Here is a 21,867-nt window from a genome sequence, read left to right as displayed (position 1 = left end):
CTGGGGTGCCCAGGGGTCTGGGGTGCCCAGGGGTCTTGGGGTGCTCAGGGGTCTTGGGGTGCCCAGGGGTCTGGGGTGCCCAGGGGTCTTGGGGTGCTCAGGGGTCTGGGGTGCCCAGGGGTCTGGGGTGCTCAGGGGTCCGGGGGCTCCAGGAGAGAGAAGGCAGCACTGGGGCCTCCCAGGGCTGGGCTGGGCTCACGGGCTGTGTCTGTCACATGGCAATGGGGGTCCCCAACACCCCAGGAAAGAGGAGGCAGCACTGGGGGGGTCCCAGGGCTGCGCTGGGCTCAGGGGCTGTCTGGGGGGGTCCCCAACACCCCAGGAAGGAGGAGGCAGCACGGGGGGGGAAGCTCTTTATGGGACACGGAACGCACATCACCCGCGTACAGCAGGCCCTGGCGGGGGGCACCCCCCAGGACCCCCCAGCAGAGGGGGGCTCAGGGGGAGTAGGGAGAGGAGATGGGGGTGCATTCCCCCCTGGCGTCCCTGCGCCTGGTCCCGGAGGGTCCTGCCCCTCCACCAGCCCTGTGGCCCCAGCTCTGGGGGCTCCCGTGTCCTTGGGAAGGCCCCTGGCCCCGGTGAGTCCTGTGTCCCCGGGGGGAGCCCCAGCCCTCTCATCCCCCCAGATGGGGGGCTCGGGGGTTGTGCCAGCCCCCCACAGCCAGGGCAGAACCTAATAAATACTGGGGGGGCTGCAGTCAGGGGGGCTGGCACGGGCTGGCACCCCCTCAGGGGGTCTGGGGCCTCGGGGGGCCCTAGGGGGGGCAGAAGTCGGTGAAGTAGGGGTGCTGCAGGGCCTCCTCCGCTGAGATGCGCTGCACCGGATTGCACTTGAGCAGGTTCTGGGGGGCACGGGGGGCTGAGGGGCAGGGCACACACCCTCCCCATCCCACAGCCCCCCAGGCGGGCAGGGGGCTGCGAGGGGGAGGGCAGGGGTGACACGGGTGGGGGACACAGCGGTGGGACAGGGGCAGGGGGTGTGCAGGCTGGGAGACACACCAGGGTGGGGGGCACAGGGGCAGGAGCACAGGGACACAGGAGCAGGGGGCACAGGCAGGGGGCTCAGGGGCAGAGGGGGACGGGGCAGCGGGGCTCAGGGGCAGGGTGGCACAGGGGCAGCGGGGCACAGGGGCAGGGGGGCACAGGGGCAGGGGGCTCAGGGGCAGCGGGGCACAGGGGCAGCGGGGCACAGGGGCAGGGGGGCACAGGGGCAGGGGGGCACAGGGGCAGGGGCACAGGGGCAGGGGGGCACAGGCAGGGGGCACAGGGGCAGGGGGGCACAGGGGCAGGAGGCTCAGGGGCAGGGGGGCTCAGGGGCAGGGGGGCTCAGGGGCAGGGGGGCACAGGGGCAGGGGGGCTCAGGGGCAGGGGGGCTCAGGGGCAGGGGGGCACAGGGGCAGGAGGCTCAGGGGCAGGGGGGCTCAGGGGCAGGGGGGCACAGGGGCAGGGGCACAGAGCGGGGGTCTCACCTGCAGCAGGTCCCGGCCAGTGGCGTTCAGCTTGGGCACCACGTTGACCAGGGAGGTGGTAGCTGGGTACATGGGGTAGGGCTGGGGACACACGGGTGACCCCCAGCTCCCCCAGACCCCTAATTTCCTCTGACCCCCCACATCCCCTGCCCTCACCTTGTAGTCCGGCAGCTTGGCCATGGCCGGCCACTGCTCCTCCGTGGGAGTCCCCAGCAGCGTGGGGACAGTCAAGGGCCACCACGGGGACACCCAGCACCTGCCCCCTGCCCCCTGCCCAGCCGAGGGGGGCTCCCATTCCAAGGGATCCTCATTCTCAGAGCTCCCCGTTCCCCAGGGGGTCCCTACTCTGCAGGGCTCCCCATTCCCCAGGGCTCCCCATTCCAGGATTTCCCCAGTCCCTCATTCTGGGGTCCCCATTCCAGAGGGATCACCTTGCACAAAGCTCCCTATTCCCAGGGGATTCCCCATTCCCAGGGGAAGTCTCCATTCAAGGCTTTCCCCATTCCCAGCAGTCCCAGTTCCTTTGGGTTCCCCATTCCCAAGGATATCTGAAGATCCTCTTCAGCTGGTCGTCCACGTCGTTGCCCGGGAAGAGGGGCCGCCCGGCATTGGCCAGCTCTGGGGGGACAGGGGGTGGTTCCCAGAGGCCCCCGTGGCCCCCCAGGCCCCCTCCAGTCCCCTGGCCCCCAGTGTACCCGCAAAGATGCACCCAGCTGACCACATGTCGATGGAGGTGGAGTAGAGCTTGGCCCCGAAGAGAACGTCCGGGGGCCGGTACCACAGAGTGACCACCTGGGAGGGACAGGGACACTGGCACAGGGACAGGGACAGCCCCGGCCGGCAGGGCCAGGAGCCCCATCCCGAGCCCCAGGAGCCCCATCCCGAGCCCCAGGAGCCCCAGGGCCCCGCTCACCTCGGCCGAGTAGCAGCGCACAGGGATGCCGAAGGCCCGAGCCAGCCCGAAATCCGCCAGCTTGAGCTCCCCGTTCTGGGGGGACAGAGGGGTCAGCCTGGGGGGTCCCACTGCATCCCCCAACCCCAGGGACAGCGGCCCTGCTGCCTGCCCATCACTGGGAACACGGCAGAGATGCAGCTGGGGCTGGACAGACACCAGGACAGACCGACAGCCCCCGTTTCCAAGTGCGACCCCAGAGCACAGCGCCACTCCCAGGTGTGACTGCACAGGACTGACAGACAGACAGCCCTGCTAGCAGGTTTGACTAACCAAGACAGATGGACAGACAGCCCCCATTTCCAAATGCAACCCCTAAACACAGCCCTGCTCGCAGGTGTGAGTGCCCAGGACAGACAGACAGACAGACAGCCCCGCTCGCAGGTGCAAGTGCCCAGGACAGACAGACAGACAGACACCCCCCATTCCTAAGCGTGACCCCTGAGCACAGCCCTGCTCCCAGGTGTAACTGCCCAGGACAGATGGAAAGACAGACAGCCAGCCTCATTTCCCAAGTGCCACCCCTGAGCACAGCCCCGCTCACTGGTGTGAGTGCCCAACCCATCACCCCGTGACACAGCCCGTGTCCCAGCCCTGTCCCAGCCCTGTCCCAGCCCGTGTCCCCTCCGTGTCCCAGCCCTGTCCCACCCCGTGTCCCACCCCGTGTCCCAGCCCTGTCCCAGCCCTGTCCCACCCCGTGTCCCACCCCGTGTCCCAGCCCTGTCTCACCCCGTGTCCCCTCCGTGTCCCAGCCCTGTCTCACCCCGTGTCCCCTCCGTGTCCCAGCCCTGTCCCAGCCCGTGTCCCCTCCGTGTCCCCGCCGTGCCCACCCGGTTGATGAGCAGGTTCTGCGGTTTCAGGTCACGGTGCAGCACGTTGCGGCTGTGGCAGAAGGCGAGCCCCTTCAGCAGCTGGTACATGAAGGACTGCGGGCACAGGCGGCTCCGTCAGCACCGGGCACCCCCCGGGCATCCCCCGGGACCGCCACACCCACCTTGACGATCTCAGGGTCCAGATCCCCGTTACAGCTGTCAAAGTATTTCTTCAGGTCCTGGGGGAAACAAGGGGGGCAGCAGCGGTGACCCTTAGAGACCCCCAGGTTGCTCTGCGACCCCAGGGTCCCCCAAGGCCCCCGGGTCCCCCGTGCCCCCCACCCAGACCCCCGTGCCCCCGGTGCTCACCTGGTCACAAAACTCAAAGACCAGGGTCAGCTTCTTGTCGCTGTGCAGAACGTCGTGGAGCCTGCGGGGCAGGGGTCCCTGAGCCCCCAGCGCCCGGCCAGGCTCGGGGCACCGGCAGGAGCAGCCCCCGAGCCCAGCCCCCGGTAGTCCCGGTGCGCCCGGTACCTGACAATGTTCTTGTGCTTGAGCTCCTTGAGCAGGCAGATCTCGCGCAGCGCCGAGCTGGGCACCCCCTGCGGGACACGCGGGTTGTGGGAGCCGGGGGCACCGGGGGGGTACCGGGAGGGTCCCAGCCCCGGCCCCCCCTCACCTCATCATCGTCGTCCAGCCGCACCCGCTTCAGCGCCACGATCTCGTGCGTCTCCCGGTTCTTGGCCTTGAACACGGTCCCGTAGGTGCCTGCGGGGACGAAACGGGGTCATGTCAGAGCCCCCGGTACCTGTACCGACACCGCCGCCGGGCCCCGCATGCACCGGGTCCCTCCGTACAGCCCCGGCGCTGCCGCACCTTCGCCGATCTTCTCCAGCTTCTCGTATTTCTGCATCGCGCCGCGATCGGTCCCGGTCCGGCCCGGCCCCGGTACCGGCCCCGCCACCGGCCCCCGCCCGCCCGCCCGCCACACGTCCCGGCAGCCCCCGCGCGGCCCGGCCCCGCCACACCTCCCGGCAGCCCCCGCGCGGCCCCGCCACACCTCCCGGCAGCCCCGCCACACCTCCCGGCAGCCCCCGCGCGGCCCCGCCCCGCCACACCTCCGCGATGGCCCCGCCCTCCCCGCCCCGCCCCTGCCCCGTGGTTCCGGGTTCGATCCCCGGCTCCTCCCGCCGCGTCCCCCCCGGACCCCCCGGTCCCCTCGCCCGCCCTCCCCGGGACAGCGCCACTGCGCGGGCGCCCTGTGGGGATCCTTTGCGGGGACGGTGTCCGCTCCCGCTGGGTCGGTGCCGGAAGCGGTGCGGACCCGCCCGGTGCCGCCCCGCCCCGGCGCGCTCCCGCCGTTCCGCCCCGCGGGGACGCGCAGACCCGCCCGGCGCGGCTGGACTGTCCGGTAAGCAGCGGCACCGGCAGCGGGATCGTGAACGGAGGCGGTGAGGCTGGCGGGGCGCAGCACGGCTGGTCCGGTCCCGGTCCCGGTTCTGGTCCCGTCCCAGTGCCCCTACCCTCCCGGTGCCGCCCGTCCCAGTCGGTGCTGTCCCCGCTCCCCGCACGCTGCTCTCACCGAGCCACCTCAATTCCGCTCCCTCCTCTCCCGCCCCGCCCGCCCGCCCGCGGCAGCCCCGGTCCCGATCCCGGTCCCGTCCTGCCCCGCCCTGGCAGCCCCAGGTCCCGGCGCGGCCGCGGCTCTGCTTCTCCCGGTTCCTCCCGGGGCCCCTGCCGCGCTGCGGGGGTTCAGGGCGGCTGTGCCGTGTCCCGGGATCCGGCTCTCCCGGTACATGCTCCGGCTGCCTCGGCTCCTTCGGCTGCATGTGGAGCGACATCAAGCCCGGGCACCCCCGGACCCCTCCCGGGCACCCCGGCACCATCTCCCCGGCCGGGAGCTGTGCTGCCCGGGACGCTGAACACCGGTCCCTCCCCGCCGCCCCGGAACTCCGTGCGGGGCGGTCCCGGGGCACCCGGCCCCGCTCTCGGGGTGCCGCTGGATCCCGGCGGGAGCGGGAGCCCCCTGACCCATGCTGGTCCCTCTCTTGCAGCGAGGCCGCTCCATGCGCTTGCCCCGCGGCGCCTGAGCCCGGCAGCCCTCGGCAGGTGAGTGACGCGGGCTGGGACCCGCTCCGTGTCCCTGTCACACGCCCGGAGCACCCCGCACCCACCCGCTCCCCGCCTGCGGAGCGCTCCGGGGGCTCCTGGGGCCGGGAAGGGCTCTGGGGTCATCCAACCGCCCCCACCGTCCCGCTCCCCGGAACGGGGGCTCCGAGGGGCCCGGGGAGTCGCCCGGTGCCCGCTGAGGGCCGCCGGGTGCCGGGGCACTGCCCCTTGCGAAACCATCCGGGGTTGAGCAACGCCGGGCACGGCTCCAGCGCGGGGCTCTCCCACGGAGCGTGGGCTCCCACGGCCCCGGAGCGCTCCCCAGGGACGGGGCAGCAGGTTTGGGGTGCGGGCAGGTTTTGGGGGCTGCCTTGCCCGTGGCTGCCTCTCGCCAGCTGCAGAGACCCTTTTTCTCTTGGGTACGCTGTCAGGATTTGGGTTCGTTCCGCAGTGGAATTTTGTTGGCAGCTCCCGGTGCTGCGGGAAGGGCTGCGTGCCTGCCCCGTCCCCGCACGGAGAGGGCTCCAGCTGGGAACCTGCTGTCGAGCCCTTCGGGGTCGCTGCACCACTTCAAGCGCTTGCCAAAAAACCGGGATTTGATCGTTCTAACGATCCGCTGGCACCGGCGGCTGCGCCTCCCCGCCGGCAGCCCTTCCGCCGCTCCTCGGGGAGCGCTGTACCTGCCTTGTCACCTGTGCTGGGCGGGCGGCGACGCGGCGGGACATGGGGCTGCGGGAGGGGTCCGAAGGACGGGCTGGGGCACCCTCCCGCCACCTCCTGTGCCCCGGGCAGGGCTGGGGGTGACCCGGGTGCCACCGTGCCTGAGCGCCGTCCCGGGCGGCGGCAGGGAGGGGACCGTGGGAGCCGTGTCCCCGTGCTGTCCCCGTTTCAGCCCCCACAGTCGCAGCCTGTCATTAGACGGGACGGGGCGGCCGCAGGGCCGGGCTGGCTGCCCGAGGGCGCCGCGCTGGGGCATTCCAGGGGCGCCAGGCCAAGGGGGTGGGCACAGCCCTCCCGGGGTGGGACCCTGCGCTCGCCGAGGGGGTCGTGTCCCCTGTGTCCCCAAACACGCCTGGGGCGGGAGCGGGGTCGCCACGGGAGCCACGGCGGAGGACTTGGCAGCGCTTCAGTGTTTGGATCCGGGCTGCTCCAGGGAACAAAGGCTTCGCGCTCCCGCCGCTGCTCCCGCGGGTTGTTTTCCTCCGGAGCCGGTATAAAACTGCGGGCAGCGCTCGGCAGCCCCGGGCACGGCGCCGCTGCCCGCGCTCCTGCTCCGGACCGGCCTCGCCCCTGCCGGGCCGGGGGTCCCGGTCCTGCCCCCGGCCGGGGGAGCTGCCGGAGCCTCGGCTGAGCGGCTCGCGGGTGATGGGGTGAGTGGGGCCGGGCCGGTGCGGGACCGGGGCTGGCACAGCGGGAGCGACACCTCCGCGGTGGGCTCCGACAGCCGAGGGCGGATGGGCGGCGTCCAGCCCTGCCGCAGGTGACAGAGTGGCTGTCCCTGTGGCCGGACCACCCCTCCACGATCCCATCCTGCAGGGACCAAGCTGTCATTGCTGGTGCGGGTCCCCCCAGGACTGTGGGGGCAGCTGTGCCTGTCCCCTCCTGGGGCTGGGATGGGGACAGTGGCAGGAGGCGCTTGCAGGTCTGGCGCTGTGGGGGGCTCCTGGCCGCTCTGAGGTGGCAGAGGGGTGGTGGAGGGTGCCTGGCACATCGGTGACAGTGGCAATGACCGCGGTGGTGGCACCATGTGGGTGCAGAGCTGTGACTCATCTCCAGATCCGGTGGTTTGAGGTCGTGGGCAGGGGGGAGGCGAACATTTTTGGTGTTGATTTCTGAAGTTTCAGCATAGGAAGCTCTGCTGGGTGGGAGCCAGTGGTGCCTGGCCCAGCTCTGTCCCGTGGTGACAAGGGGCTGCAGGGTCCTGCTGGGTGGCATCTGGGGACACACTGGGTGCCAGTGACACCCAGGGGTTTCCTGGAGCAGCCAGGTGAGATGGGGCAGGGAGCAAGGGGCTGCAGGGAGCTGGGGTCCTCCCCTCTTTGGGGGTGGGCAGAGTGCTGGAGCACCCACTGGGCCTCCTCCATTTTGGGGTGCAGGGAACTGGGGGTCTCCTGACTTCCCTGTTCCACGGACACATCTGCCCAGGCGATGGGCACAGCCTGAGCTGTGCTGGCCTCACCCCAGCCATTCCTCCTGCCTGGCACATGCCGTGCTGGAGGGTGCTGCCAGCAGGGAGGCCACAACAGACACGGTGTGCTGTTCCTTGTCACCAAGGGGGCAGCTGGTGTCACCACCAAGGCTGGGAAAAGTGCTACGGGGGTCACCATCAGCCTTGATGCCAGTGTGGGCACAAGCATGGGTGGCACATGTGTGTGCGCTGAGCCCATGCCAGGGATCTGCTGGGTGACACGGTGGTGGCAGGAGATGTTCTGGCAGGAGTCCTGGTGCTGCTGCTGGTGGGGGCATGGCATGGCAGAGTGGGCAGGAGGACACTTGCTGCCCTGGGGTCCCCCGCTCCCAGTCTTGTCCCTTCTCATGGGGTCTTGGCTCTGTGCTATGGACGTGCTCGTCCTGGTGTGGATGTGTGACCCGGCTTCCCAGGACGTGGGTGCCTCAGTGTGGATGTGGTTGTCCTGGCTGTGATTGTCCAGGATGTCCTGTTGTGGCTGCCCAGGATGTGATTGTCCCAGTACAGATGTGGTTGTCGCGGTGTGGACAGGCTGTCCAGGACATCATTGTGCAGGTGCGGGCAGGTGTATCCCGCTGTGAATGCCAGCACCCTTGTCCCACTTCCCACCGCCCTCAGCCCAGTGCTGGCGGTGCCAGAGGTGGGTCCCGGCACAGGCTGGGTCCGGGAGCTCTGGGGCAGCCCCGAGGCGGTGTGGGGCCAGGGCCGAGCCCTGTAATCGCCTCAGCAGCTCAGGCAGGCCAGGGCCGGTCCCAGGAATGTGACTCCGGCGGCGCGGGAGTGGCCGTGGCAGCGGCGCTGGGCGCCCGTGGCAGCGGCAGGTCATTCCCCGCGCCCGGAGCGCGCTCCTGCCCCGCTTATCGCTTATCGGGGCGGCCCGGCCTCGCACAAGGGGCCATTGTGCCGCGGGGCGCGGCCGGTGGCAGGGCCAGCACCGACACCGGCACGGTGCTGTCGCCGCCATGGCCTCGGGTGCGTGTCCTGACCCTTCTGCCCGGCGGGAGGGCGAGGTGGCGGCGCTGCAGCCGCGTGGTGCCGGTGGGACTGTCCCGGGGTGTCTGCTCTGGACCCGTCCCCCCATCCCAGGGTGCCAGAGCGTCCTGGGAGTGGGGTTGGCCACGGGGCACCAATCAGGGCTTGTTCTGGCCCCTTTCCACAGGGCTGGCCCTGAGCCGTTCCCGGCCACCACTCGTCCGTGACTCAGCAATGGAAAGCAGAAGTGTCCCCCCGTGCCCCCCCAGCTCTCCGTCATCCTTTCCAGCGGGGTCATGCCCCGGGCTCCCGGGAGCCGCATGTCCCCAGTGTCACCATCCCGCCGGGCTCCTGCTGTGGCACCTGGGGGCCAGGACCCCCTTGTTGGGTGTTTTGGTGAAAGCACGACGTTCCCGAGAACAATCCCAGTGTGTTCCCAAACTAATCCCGAGCTGCCCACGAGATTAAGCCCAAAAAGCTGCTTAGTGCCCACAGCGGCGACACCGTCCTGTGCACCCAGCGAGGCGGTGGCCCAGCCCCAGGTCCCCCCCGTGGGAGGGTCCCATCCCGAGTTTGGGGGGGCTGAGTGCTGGCGGCGGCTTGGCGGGCGCCCCAGGAGAGCGGCGTGGCAGGGCGGATAATCTGCCTGCTGGAATGTGGATGTGCTGGCTCCGGCCCCGGACGGGAGCGGGGATTAGGGAGAAGCCGGAGCAGGGTAGCACCGAATTTTGGGAATAGGTGGGATTCAGGGCTGCAGTGAGGCTCGGAGCCGCAGCCTCGGCATTCACTGAGACAGCTCCTCGAGCCTCACCACGGCCACCGTGCTGGCACCCCAGCGGTGCCGGTGACGGGGACGGTGATGCCACCCATGTGAGACGCAGTCATCCGTCACCACCCTCCTCGGTCCCCCCGTCACGTGGGCCACCTCCCGTGGCAATAAACCCGGCACGCCGGTGCCACAGGGGTCAGCGCGGGGCCGGGAAGCTGCCAAGGGGCGAACGTGGGTGGAAGCTGGGCCGGGCTGGGGAAACGCGGGAGGGCTGTGGGCTTTCGGGAGGGTCGGGAGCTGCGGTGCCCCTCGAGTCTGGCACCCTGCCCGCACCCCGCAGGGTTGGGTGCCTGCCCGGGGTCCCGCTGCCTCGACTCCGCTCCCCTCCCGGCGTTTGTCTTGGCCGCAGCTCTCCCATTCCAGCCGGTGGCCAAGACAAACCAGCCCGGAGCCAGCGCGGCCCGAGGAGGGGCAGCCCCGGCCCCCGCCCGCGGCACGGCTCGGGGCACCCCCTGATCCCCTGTGCGCCCCCAGGTTATGCTGCCCCGAGAGCGTCCCCTGAGCCCCCGCGAGAAGGAAAAGGGCTAAGCCGGCCGTGCCGGGGGCCGTGCCAGCGCCATGACCCATTCCCAGGTGTCTTCCGAGCTTCACCACATCGTCTCCTCAGCCTTCCAGAGCGTAAGTGCCACCGCGGGGCGGGGGGATGAGAGGCTGCAGCCCCTCACAGGGCCTGGAGGGGTGACAGGTGTCATGGCACAGCCCCTGCTGCTGCCGCGGCGCGCCTGGGGGATGCCCGACTGCGGGGCTATGGGGTGCTGGCAGTGCTGTGTGCCACCTGCCCTCACCCCGGCTCAGGTGTGGGGCAGGGCTGTGGGGTGCTGGCAGTGCTGTGTGGCACCTACCCTCACCCCTGGCTCAGGCGTGGGGCAGGGCTGTGGGGTGCTGGCAGTGCTGTGTGGCACCTACCCTCACCCCTGGCTCAGGCGTGGGGCAGGGCTATGGGGTGCTGGCAGTGCTGTGTGGCACCTACCCTCACCCCTGGCTCAGGTGTGGGGCCGGGCTGTGGGGTGCTGGCAGTGCCCATTGCACCTGCCCTAGCCCTGGCTCAGGTGTGGGGCCGGGCTGTGGGGTGCTGGCAGTGCCCATTGCACCTGCCCTAGCCCTGGCTCAGGTGTGGGGCAGGGCTGTGGCTGCTGGCAGTGCCCAGTGCCACCTGCCCTGTTGCTCAGCCCCCCGGGGCAGGCCAGGCCGGCTGTGCCAGGGTGGCGGGCGCCCTTGGGGCCGCACGGTGCCAGCGCCGCCGGTGGCAGGGCCGTGGCGGTGCCCGCGGTGCCAGCGCTGCCCTGGCGGCGGTTCCCGGCCGGGTTAATGATTGAGCCCCGTGTCACGCCGCGGCCGCCCGGTGCTGCTGGCGAGCCCCGCCGCCCGCACGTGACCGGGGATGGGACCGGCCCCATCCTAATGGAGTTTTTCCGGGGCTCCCGGGTAAGCTGCGGCCTAGGGGGGCTCTGGGGGCTCTCTCTGCGCTGCTAACCCAGGGCACCCTGCCCACCTGTGCCACGGTGACGCCAGGTGCCTGACAAAGGTGGGGTGGATGCTGCTGGGGTGCAGAATGGAGCCCGGCAGGTTTGGGGCCATGGGGCCACGGCCAAAGGGGCTTGAGGGGTCTGGGGGATCAAAGGGGGCACGGGGATGGTGGGAGGGGTGTGGCAGGACTGGTCTGATGCCGCCGCTGCCATCACGTGGCAGCCCCTGTGTGCCGGGGTGTGATGGGCTGGCGTGGGCCATCACCTGGGTCACCCCACTGCACAGTGACCCCCTGTGTCACCCTCCAGGTAACCCCCCTGGGAGCCCAGGGGTCACTGTGCAGTGGGAACAGGTATGGGGCACCTGTGCCCAAACCGGATACCTGGGCTGGGGTTCATGTGGGGTGGCCATGGCACAGCCATGGACCCGCAGGTGCTTCTGGGGTGCCCACTCGGGGCGCTGGCAGCTCCTCCCCCGCTGCCCCTGCAGGCAGATCCTGGTGCCTGGGGTGCCCCTGTACCCCCCTGCCCCCCCACTCCGGGGGTCCCGGGGTCCCTGGGTGGGGCCGTGGCGGGGGGCTCGGCTGTGCAGCCCCCGCAGGGGCTGAGGGGTGCAAGGCTGGCAGGGCATTTACCGGGGGTCCGTGCAGCCCCGGGGGATGGGAGCTGCCCTCCGGGGCAATCCGAGCTGGGCCCGGGGAGCCGGCGGTTCGGGGGCCGGGGCTCGGCGGGAGGGGCCGGTGGTTCCCGGGGTGTTGGTGCGTCCCGAGGGGCCGGAGTTGGCGGGGGATCGGCGCATCCCGAGTGGGTCCGCTGCATCCTGCGGGGCCCGGTGCATTCCGGGGGGGGGGGGGGCGGTCGCTCCGGGGCCGCCGCCGGTGCCGCGGTGCCGCCGGTGCCCTCTGCGTTCGCCGTCACCTTGAGACGGGCGCGAGGCGGCTCCGTCAATATTTGGCAAGGCCGGGACGGAGCCGCCGCCCCCCCGGTTTCCTCCCCCGCGCCCCCCCCCGCTCTCCCCCCACCCCCGGCCCCATCCCCGGCCGGTCCCGCCGCTCCGATAAAGCGCTGCGGGAGCTGCGGAGGGAGCGGCTCCGCCATGACTCAGGTAGGACCGGCCGGGGACGCGCCCCCCGCAGCCCCCGCAGCTCCTCCCGCACTCCCCCAGCCAGGCCCCTGCAACCGCCAGCCTCGCATCCTCCGTATCCCCCCAGCTCCGCATCCCCCGTGTTCCCGCAGCCCCCGGTCCCGCGTTACCCCCACAACCCCCCCGCACCCTCCGCATCCCTCTGCGCCCCCAGCCCCGCATCCCCTCCCGCCCCCAGCCCCGCCCCCTGCCCCCGCAGCCCCTCCCCCCGAGCCCACCCCTGGCACCCCCGGCTGGGGGGCAGCGGCAGCCCGGGGCGGGGGGCACGGAGCCGGGGGATCTGCGGGTCAGGGGCTGGGACAGCACTGGGGGGGGCACAGCACCGGGGCACCGCGCTGGGGATGCTGGGGTGGTACAGGGACACAGCACTGGGGGGGCCGGGGCTGTCCAGGGACACAGCACTGGCCATGCTGGTTCCCATTCGGAGGAAAGCGTGTCACGGGGTACCCGGGGCACAGCCCAGGGCCCGGAGCTGGGCTGCTGTGGCACGTGGGGTGGAGGTGACACCGTGGCGTGGAGGTGACACCGACGCAAGCGCTGAGGCCGGGGGTGCTGGGGTGCGTGGGGTGGGAATGATGCAGGGGGTGCCCAGCCCAGGGCAGGGGTGCCCAGCCCCTGGGTGCCTTCGGGGCTCAGACAGCCCCTCGGAGCAGCCATCTCGCGGCGCTGCGTGGCCGGGGTGCGCTGGGGTCGGGCCACGGTGGGTGGCGGTGCCGGTGCTGCCGCCGTGTGCCCGCTCATCCCCGCTGCCGGCCCGCAGCCCGAGCAGGAGGCGCTGGGCGCCGGCTCACCTGCCTTCGGAGAGGAGGAGGAGGAGAAGGACCTGAACAAGGCCCTGGGCGTGGAGCGCTTCGAGGAGATCCTGAACGACGCCCACCCCCGCAACGCCGAGGAGGCCGGGCGCAGCTACGGCGAGGAGGACTTCGAGTGTGAGCGGGGCCAAGGGCGGGCACGGAGCAGGGAACGGGCAGGGAGCGGACAGGGGGCGAGCAGGGCGTGGGGAGCTGGCAGGAAATGGGCAGGGAACACAGCACCAACTCCCGGTCCCCCCAGACCACCGTCAGTCGTCCCACCACATCCACCACCCGCTCTCCACGCACCTGCCCTCTGACGCCCGCCGCAAGAAGGGGATCCCGAAAAAGGGCAAAAAGAAGGCCCGGCGTGCCTCTGTCCCCGGAGAGACCCCCACCATCGAGGAGGCTGAGGAGGATGAGGATGACGCGTGCGACACGGAGACGGAGCGGTCGGCGGAGGAGCTGCGGCAGCCTGGGCCGGCCGAGGCAGTGCAGGTGAGGGCCGGGCTGGGGTGGGGGCAGCACTCAGCGTGCCTGGGCACAGCTGGGCACTGGAGGAGCCGGGGCCGGTGCTGCCATCCATGGCCAGGGAGACGCGGCTCCCAGCAGCCGGCTCACCCGCTGCACCCCCAGTTCTTCTTGCAGGAGGATGAGGTGAGCGACCGGCAGGCAGAGGAGCCAGCGGCCCCCGCGGCACTGCCCGGCTCCCCCCCTGAGCCCCGAGGGGGCACGGCCCCGAAGGAAGCGCAGGCCAGCAGGTGAGCTGGGGTTGGGCCATGCTGGAGCTCTTGGGGAGTGGGCAGCATCCTCTGGCCGCCCCACGGCAGGGTGGGGGCTGGACAGCCCCTTCCCGTACCCCGTGTCAGGACTGGGGTGCAGAGCGGGGCTCAGCACTGAGCTGGGCTCCTGCCTTGCAGCCCTGATGCCGAGCAGGGGGCTCTGGGGGAGGGGGCAGCCGCCGAGGCTGGGTCCCCGGGCCGCCCTGCGCCCAAGTCGCAGCCGGGGCACCGCAGCTACAACCTGCACGAGCGGCGCTGCATCGGCAGCATGACGGCTGCAGAGCAGGACCGCTACCAGAAAATGCCAACAGACGAGTCAGAGGCACAGACACTGGCCTCGGCTGACCTGGACTACATGAAGAGTGAGTGGGCACTGTGCCCCTGGGGCTGCCCTGGTGGCCACTCTGTGTTGGGCGAGTGGGCTGGGACAGTGGAGCGGCGCTGGGGATGGTAGGGCTGGCATTGCTGGGGCTGGCATCGCTGGGGATGGCGGGTTTGGGACAGTGGGGCTGGCATTGCTGGGGCTGGCATTGCTGGGGATGGTGGGGCTGGCATTGCTGGGGCTGGCAGTGCCAGGTTGCCTTGTGTCTGCAGCCAAGCTGAGCTCGGTGCAGGCGCTGACCCTGCTCCCAGTGCTAGGCACAGCCACAGGGGACCCATCCCTGGTGCCAGGGCTGGGCTGAGTCCCTGTGAAATGGCCAGGAGCTCGGTCTGGGGCAGCTGGAGCCAGTGACAGCAGTAGCAGTGATGGTGGCTCCCCTGAGCACTCAGAAGCCCCAGGGATTCACAGCCCAGGACTCTCAGGGTGATGGGTGATGCTTTTGCTGTGGAGCTGCCAGGGGAGCTCAGCCAGGGCAGGGCCCATGTGCCAGTGGCCACGGGTTGGCCTTGGCACATAGCGAGCAGGTGACCCCGGTGCCAGGAGCCACCTTGATTGGTGGCGTTGCTGGCAGTGACCCAGTGACCCCCACAAAGCTGCAGCACTTGCCCCCAGCAGTGGGATGAGGGCTCTGCCCTGAGCTGTCCCTGGCAGGACACATCCCACAGCTCCACAGCTGGGCAGGGCCCCACATCTGAGGGCTCAGTGTCCCCCGTGCTGGGCTCTGAGGTGCAGGGCCCCACATCTGAGGGCTCAGTGTCCCCCGTGCTGGGCTCTGAGGTGCAGGGCCCCACATCTGAGGGCTCAGTGTCCCCCGTGCTGGGCTCTGAGGTGCAGGGCCCCACATCTGAGGGCTCAGTGTCCCCCGTGCTGGGCTCTGAGGTGCAGGGCCCCACATCTGAGGGCTCAGTGTCCCCCATGCTGGGCTCTGAGGTGCAGGGCCCCACAGACCGGGCACCCCCCATTGCTGACCCCCCCAGGTCACCGCTTCGAGGACGTGCCGGGCGTGCGCCGGCACCTGGTGCGGAAGAGCGCCAAGGCACAGGTGGTGCACGTCAGCAAGGACCACAAGGAGCCCAGCACGCGGCAGCGCAAGCAGGACCGGCAGCCCCACGAGGTGCGGGGTCCTTTGCCAGGGCACGGGCAGGGATGGGGTCTGGGGTCCCGGCACTGACCCGGCTGTGCTGCAGGTGTTTGTGGAGCTGAACGAGCTGGTGGTGGACAAGAACCAGGAGCTGCAGTGGAAGGAGACGGCGCGCTGGATCAAGTTTGAGGAGGACGTGGAGGAGGAGACAGACCGCTGGGGCAAGCCACACGTGGCCTCCCTCTCCTTCCGCAGCCTTCTGGAGCTCCGCAAGACCCTGGCCCACGGTAGGGAGGCGGGGACCGCCCTGTGGGGCCCACGGTGAGTGAGGTGGAGTCCTGTCCCTGCTGGCCCCAGCGCCCCCTCTGTTGTCCAGGGGCCGTGCTCCTGGACCTGGACCAAAAGACGCTGCCGGGGGTGGCTCACCAGGTGGTGGAGCAGATGGTGATCACGGACCAGATCCGGGCTGAGGACCGTGCCAACGTGCTGCGGGCGCTGCTGCTCAAGCACAGGTGGGCGCTGGGGGCACGGACACAGCCCCTTGCCCCCAGGCTCTGCTCCCTGAGCTGTGGGGCTGATGCTGTCCCTGGGATCCTGGCAATGGCTGTGCCGCCGGGCCACCACGGACAGCCCTGGCCCTGTCCCGCAGCCACCCGAGCGACGAGAAGGAGTTCTCCTTCCCGCGGAACATCTCGGCGGGCAGCCTGGGCTCCCTGCTCGTGCACCACCACAGCACCAACCACGTGGCTGAGGGCAGCGAGCCGGCCGTCACCGAGCCCCTCATCGCTGGCCACGCCGGCGAGCACGACACGCGCATCGACGTGGAGCGGGAGGTGGGTGCCACGGCCCCCAGCCCTGCCCGTGCCCTGGGGAAGGGCCCTGACCCCTGTGCCCCACTCTGTCCCCACAGAGGGAGGTCCTCACTCCCACACCCCCGGCCGGCATCACTCGCTCCAAGTCAAAGCACGAGCTGAAGCTGCTGGAGAAGATCCCGGACAACGCTGAGGCCACAGTGGTGCTCGTGGGTATGGAGAGGTGGGCAGGCCAGGGGTGTGGGCGCCGCATGCCAGGCACCCTGGTGACCCCTGTGCCCCCCAGGCTGTGTGGAGTTCCTGGACCAGCCCACCATGGCCTTCGTGCGGCTGCAGGAGGCCGTGGAGCTGGACGCGGTGCTGGAGGTGCCCGTGCCTGTGCGGTTCCTCTTCGTGCTGCTGGGCCCCAGCAGCACCCACATGGACTATCACGAGATTGGGCGCTCCATCTCCACCCTCATGTCCGACAAGGTCCCTGCCCCGGGGGGTCCTGGCGGGCAGGGGGCTCGGGCTGTGCCCGCCTGAGGGGTTTGGGGCTGTGCCAGGATGGGGGTTCAGGGCTCTGCTGGGGCAGGGGCTTGAGGCTGTGCTGGGCAGGGAGCTCAGGGTTTTTGTGCCAGGGCTGGGGCTTCAGGGTTGTGCTGGGACTATGGTCTTGAGACAGCACTCAACTGTGGGTTTGGGGGTGTGATAGGGCCAGCAGCTCAGGACTCAGATGGGATGGGCTGGAGGGCTCAGATTGTGCCAATGCTGCGGTCTCAGAGAAATGCCAGGATGAGAGCTTGGAGTCCTGTCGGGGTTGGGGAGCTTGGGGCAATGCCAGGATGCCAGTTAGCCTTGCTGTGTTGGCAGTTAGCCTTGCTGTGTTGGGGTCTCGTGGCCATCCTGGGATGGGGACCAGGGCTGTGCCAGGGTTAGGGGCTCAGGGCCGTGCCAGGACCAGGGCCATCCTGATGCTGTGGGCTCGGGGCTGCAAAATACCAGGCTCTCAGGAGCCACAGGGCTGTGGTGTGGGCACTGACCCTGCCATGGGCCCCCAGCAATTCCACGAGGCCGCCTACCTGGCCGACGACCGTCATGACCTTCTGAATGCCATCAACGAGTTCCTGGACTGCAGCGTGGTGCTGCCGCCCTCCGAGGTGCAGGGCGAGGAGCTGCTGCGCAGCGTCGCCCACTTCCAGCGCGAGATGCTGAAGAAGAGGATGGAGCAGGAGCGGAGGCTGCTGCTGGAGCCCAAGTCCCCTGAGGAGAAAGGTGCCAGGGCCGGGGCTGGGGCCAGGACAGGGTTTGGGGTGTGTCCCAGCTGGTGGGGTCTCACTGTCTGTCTGCCTGTCTGTGCATCTGCTCACCCCCAGCTCTGCTGAAGCTGAAGGTGGTGGAGGACGAGGCCGAGGAGGATGACGACCCCCTGAGGCGCACGGGCCGCCCCTTCGGGGGGCTGATCCGGGACGTGCGGCGGAGGTACCCCCACTACCTGAGCGACTTCCGCGACGCACTGGACCCCCAATGCATCGCTGCCGTCATCTTCATCTACTTCGCTGCGCTGTCACCCGCCATCACCTTCGGGGGGCTGCTGGGTGAGTGCGGGTGTGGAGCCTGCCAAGGGGGGTGCAGCAGTGCTCGTGCTGTGGGGCAGGGCCGTGCCCGAGGGCCCATCCCGATGGTGAGCCTGAGCCTGTGCTGCCGCAGGGGAGAAGACGCAGGACCTGATCGGGGTGTCGGAGCTGATCATCTCCACATCGCTGCAGGGCGTCCTCTTCTGCCTGCTGGGTGCTCAGCCCCTGCTGGTCATCGGCTTCTCAGGGCCGCTGCTCGTCTTTGAGGAAGCCTTCTTCACGGTGAGCTGCTGGGGTCTGCCCTGGGGGCTGGGGAGACACCCCCACCCCAGCCCCGCTGCTTGGGGCAGACATCCCCACAGCCCTCCTGCCAGGGCTCTGCCCCACTGCCTGGGGCAGACATCCCCACAGCCCTCCTGCCAGGGCTCTGCCCCGCTGCTTGGGGCAGACATCCCCACAGCCCTCCTGCCAGGGCTCTGCCCCACTGCCTGGGGCAGACATCCCCACAGCCCTCCTGCCAGGGCTCTGCCCCGCTGCACAGGCTCTGTCCAGCCCTGTTGCCCTCCTGACACCCATCTGTCCATCTGTCTGTCTGCACGGCTGGGCAGTTCTGCACATCCAATGAGCTGGAGTACCTGGTGGGGCGTGTCTGGATCGGCTTTTGGCTCATCCTCATTGTGCTGGTCATGGTGGCCTTTGAGGGCAGCTTCCTGGTGCGTTTTGTCTCCCGCTTCACCCAGGAGATCTTTGCCTTTCTCATCTCCCTCATCTTCATCTATGAGACCTTTTCCAAGCTGGCCAAGGTGAGCTGCGGGGGTGAGCCGGGCGGGCTGGGGCAGGGCCAGGCAGGATGGGGCTGAACAACCCACCCTCCTGCTCCAGATCTTCCAAGAGCACCCTCTGCACAGCTGCCTGAGCACCAACAGCTCGGCCGAGGTCTGGGGCAACGGCACCGTGGCCGTGGCCAACACCACAGCCCTGGCCACCAGCCCGGTTGCCCGCGGTGCCACCAAGGTCACGGGGCAGCCCAACACGGCACTGCTCTCACTCGTGCTCATGGCTGGCACCTTCTTCATCGCCTTCTTCCTGCGCAAGTTCAAGAACAGCCGCTTCTTCCCTGGACGGGTGCGTGGGGATGGCCGTGGGGCCGTGGGGCTGGGCTTACCCTGGGGGCCGTGGGGCTGGGCTGAGCCTGGGGGGCTGGGCCGAGCCTGGGGGGCTGGGGTGAACCAGGAGGGCCGTGGCCAGGCTGGCACTGGTGTTCCCCCAGATCCGGAGGCTCATCGGGGACTTTGGGGTGCCCATCGCCATCCTGGTGATGGTGCTGGTAGACTACAGCATCCAGGACACCTACACACAGGTGAGCAGCCACCCATCCACTGCCTGGGCAGCACACCTAACCCCACACCCTCCTAGGGATCCCTGTGCCCCATCCCACTGACCTGGCTGTGGGTCAGCAGCTCCATCTGCTCCCAGCAGGGCTGCACCTGCTTGGGGCCAGCCTCTGACCTCCTCTCTCCCTCTGACTATGGCTTCTGGGGGTCCCGGTGCCTCTATGGTCCCCTCACTCTATGGGGCACAGCCAGTGCCCTCTCAGCATTTGTGTCCCCCTCCCCCTGCAGAAGCTGAGTGTGCCCAGTGGGTTCTCGGTGACAGCCCCAGACAAGCGGGGTTGGGTGATCAACCCCCTGGGTGTGCAGAGTGCCTTCCCCGTGTGGATGATGGTGGCCAGCGGCCTCCCCGCCATCCTCGTCTTCATCCTCATCTTCATGGAGACCCAGATCACCACGTGAGTGCACTGGGGGTGGGCAGGGGGCATTGGTGGGGCAGGGGGAGCCCGTGCTGTGCCAACTGTCTGCCCTGCTTCCAGGCTGATCATCAGCAAGAAGGAGCGGATGCTGCAGAAGGGCTCCGGGTTCCACCTCGACCTCCTGCTCATCGTGGCCATGGGCGGCTTCTTCGCGCTCTTTGGGCTGCCCTGGCTCGCCGCAGCCACCGTGCGCTCCGTCACCCACGCCAACGCCCTCACTGTCATGAGCAAGGCGGTGGCACCTGGGGACAAGCCCAAGATTCAGGAGGTGAAGGAGCAGCGGGTCACCGGGCTGCTGGTGGCCGTGCTGGTCGGTAGGTCCGGCCCTTGGGTCCTGGGGGGACTGCAGTGCAGTGGGGAGGGGGCTGGGGAGCCATGGGGGGCTCTGGTGGGGAGGGGGCAGCGTGGGGAACGGAGCTGGGGCACCCTGAGCCCCGGCCAAATTGGTGTGGCCATCCTGTCCCCAGTGGGCACAGGGATGCAGGACCCTCCCCAGGGGAGGGGGTTAAGGGGGAGGTGGGGCTGGAGGGCTGTGCTGAGCCCCCTCCCCAGGCTGACGCTGCTCTGGCCCAGGGCTGTCCATCGTCATCGGGGACCTGCTGCGGCAGATCCCACTGGCCGTGCTCTTCGGCATCTTCCTCTACATGGGCGTCACCTCCCTCAATGGCATCCAGTTCTATGAGCGCCTGCAGCTGCTGCTGATGCCCCCCAAGCACCACCCTGATGTCACCTATGTCAAAAAGGTGGGGAGGGGGCCTGGGGAGGATCCTTGGGGGAGGACCCTTGCCTGGGACAGCAGCCAGGCTGGGGTACCCTTGTGTGGGAGCACGGCGGTGTCTGCAGGACAGGCTGTGGCAGAGCCTAGTTTAGGAGGCGCAGGGGGACAGAGTGGGGAGCTGTGTCTGGGGGTGTGGGTGCCCCAGTCTAGGCTGTGCCCGTGGTGGGAAGGGGACACAGGGCCCAGGTGGGGGACACAGAGCCCCAGCCCTGACAGCGCTCTGTGCCCAGGTGCGCACGCTGCGCATGCACCTGTTCACCGGGCTGCAGCTGGCCTGCCTGGCCGTGCTCTGGGCCGTCATGTCCACTGTGGCCTCCCTCGCCTTCCCCTTCATCCTCATCCTCACGGTGCCGCTCCGCATGTGCCTGCTCAGCCGCATCTTCACCGACCGGGAAATGAAGTGTGTAAGTGGCGCCGTCTCTTGTCTCCCGGGAGCGGTGGATCGGGGGCGGTGGCTCCCGGGGCCGGGGGGTTCTCGGGGGCCGGGGGGCTCCGGGGGAACTCCGGGGGCCAGGGGGCTCCCGGGGGGCGCTGGCCGCCCCTCAGCCGCCGTGTCCCGCAGCTGGACGCAGCCGAGGCCGAGCCCATCCTGGACGAGCGGGAAGGTGTGGACGAGTACAACGAGATGCCGATGCCGGTGTGAGGGCGCCGGCGGCTCACGGCTGGCGGTGGAGCCCGCGCGGGGCCGGGGCAGCGGCTGCGCGGCCGTGCCTGCAGGGACGGGGCCCTGCGGCCCCCAGGCCCTCGGAGGGCACTGCCAAAGAGACGCCGGCCCCAGGCTCAGCCCCTCGGACACCTGCTGCCCGTGGCCCGGGACAGGGCCCCCCGGGACAGAACCCCCGGGACAGGGCCCCCCGGGACAGAACCCCCGGGACAGGGCCCCCCGGAACAGGGCCCCCCTGGCAGGGCTGTCCGGGGCAGGGCCCCCCGGAACAGAACCCCCGGGACAGGACCCCCGGGCAGGGCTGTCCAGGGCAGGGCCCCCCGGGACAGAACCCCCGGGACAGAACCCCCGGGCAGGGCTGTCCGGGACAGGGCCCCCCGGGGCAGGGCCCCCTGGCAGGGCTGTCCGGGACAGGGCCCCCCGGGACAGGGCTGTCCGGGACAGGGCCCCCCGGGACAGAACCCCCGGGCAGGGCTGTCCGGGACAGGGCCCCCCGGGACAGGGCCCCCTGGCAGGGCTGTCCGGGACAGGGCCCCCCGGGACAGAACCCCCGGGACAGGGCTGTCCGGGACAGGGCCCCCCGGGACAGAACCCCCGGGCAGGGCTGTCCGGGACAGGGCCCCCCGGGGCAGGGCCCCCTGGCAGGGCTGTCCGGGACAGGGCCCCCCGGGACAGAACCCCCGGGACAGGGCTGTCCGGGACAGGGCCCCCCGGGACAGAACCCCCGGGCAGGGCTGTCCGGGGCAGGGCCCCCCTGGCAGGGCTGTCCGGGACAGGGCCCCCCGGGACAGAACCCCCGGGCAGGGCTGTCCGGGGCAGGGCCCCCCGGGACAGGGCCCCCCTGGCAGGGCTGTCCGGGGCAGGGCCCCTCGGCCCCTCAGCAGCCCCTCAGCTCCTGCCCCACCCTCAGGCGTCGGCTGAAGCCCCCGGGGTTTATGGATCAGGCAATTCAAAGGCAATAAACAGCTTTATTCCGATCATGGGGCCCAGGGCAGAGGTGCTGGGGGACCCCCCTGCCAGGGGAGCCCTGCTCCGAGCATTCCCTGGGGTGCTACCGGGCTGGGGCCCCCCCACCATCTTCAACTAATAAAGAGACCGGAGTTTGCACACTTTTCACCAGTTTTATTGGAAAGTTCCCCTTTCCCTAACACCCCCCTCCTCCAGGCCCAGGCCCTGGGAACAGCCCCACGTGCACACCCGCTCCCGGCCCTGCACAGGATCCTCCACCACAGCCCCCGGACCCCCTGCGCCCCCGGAGGGGCCAGGCAGC

At 70.3% G+C, this 21,867-nt stretch overlaps 2 protein-coding genes across 3 annotated transcripts; one reads left to right on the top strand and one right to left on the bottom strand.

Moving 5' to 3' along the window:
• Positions 1-340: 340 nt before the first annotated feature.
• On the bottom strand, positions 341-4,194 carry CDK5 (cyclin dependent kinase 5). Its single transcript, XM_036379062.2, has 12 exons — positions 4,110-4,194; positions 3,913-4,001; positions 3,768-3,835; positions 3,603-3,663; positions 3,416-3,472; positions 3,252-3,347; positions 2,383-2,457; positions 2,165-2,261; positions 2,018-2,087; positions 1,626-1,686; positions 1,470-1,550; positions 341-842 (listed from the first exon to the last, which is right to left on the bottom strand). Exons 1-12 carry the CDS (start codon positions 4,144-4,146, stop codon positions 756-758), a joined length of 879 nt encoding a protein of 292 aa, XP_036234955.1. The 5' UTR covers positions 4,147-4,194; the 3' UTR covers positions 341-755.
• A 239-nt stretch (positions 4,195-4,433) lies between these two features.
• SLC4A2 (solute carrier family 4 member 2) lies at positions 4,434-21,704 on the top strand. Of its 2 annotated transcripts, XM_036406113.2 has the most exons (24): positions 4,434-4,644; positions 5,288-5,342; positions 9,806-9,949; positions 12,702-12,870; positions 12,995-13,230; positions 13,369-13,493; positions 13,653-13,876; positions 14,874-15,010; positions 15,084-15,264; positions 15,354-15,489; positions 15,627-15,810; positions 15,888-16,002; positions 16,076-16,260; positions 16,830-17,043; positions 17,145-17,366; positions 17,479-17,627; positions 17,954-18,148; positions 18,228-18,470; positions 18,616-18,705; positions 18,968-19,134; positions 19,216-19,469; positions 19,729-19,898; positions 20,164-20,337; positions 20,496-21,704. In XM_036406113.2, the coding sequence occupies exons 3-24, from the start codon at positions 9,890-9,892 to the stop codon at positions 20,574-20,576; spliced, it is 3,711 nt and encodes a 1,236-aa protein (XP_036262006.1). In that variant the 5' UTR covers positions 4,434-4,644; positions 5,288-5,342; positions 9,806-9,889; the 3' UTR covers positions 20,577-21,704. The 2 variants fall into 2 exon arrangements, with proteins under 2 accessions (XP_036262006.1, XP_036262008.1); XM_036406115.2 differs by lacking the exons at positions 4,434-4,644; positions 5,288-5,342; positions 9,806-9,949 and adding an exon at positions 11,781-11,902.
• The last annotated feature ends 163 nt before the right edge of the window (positions 21,705-21,867 follow it).

Source organism: Molothrus ater, chromosome 1 (genome assembly GCF_012460135.2).
Source record: "Molothrus ater isolate BHLD 08-10-18 breed brown headed cowbird chromosome 1, BPBGC_Mater_1.1, whole genome shotgun sequence".
Taxonomy (NCBI): Eukaryota; Metazoa; Chordata; class Aves; order Passeriformes; family Icteridae; genus Molothrus; species Molothrus ater.
This window is presented reverse-complemented; position numbering and strand designations above follow the sequence as displayed.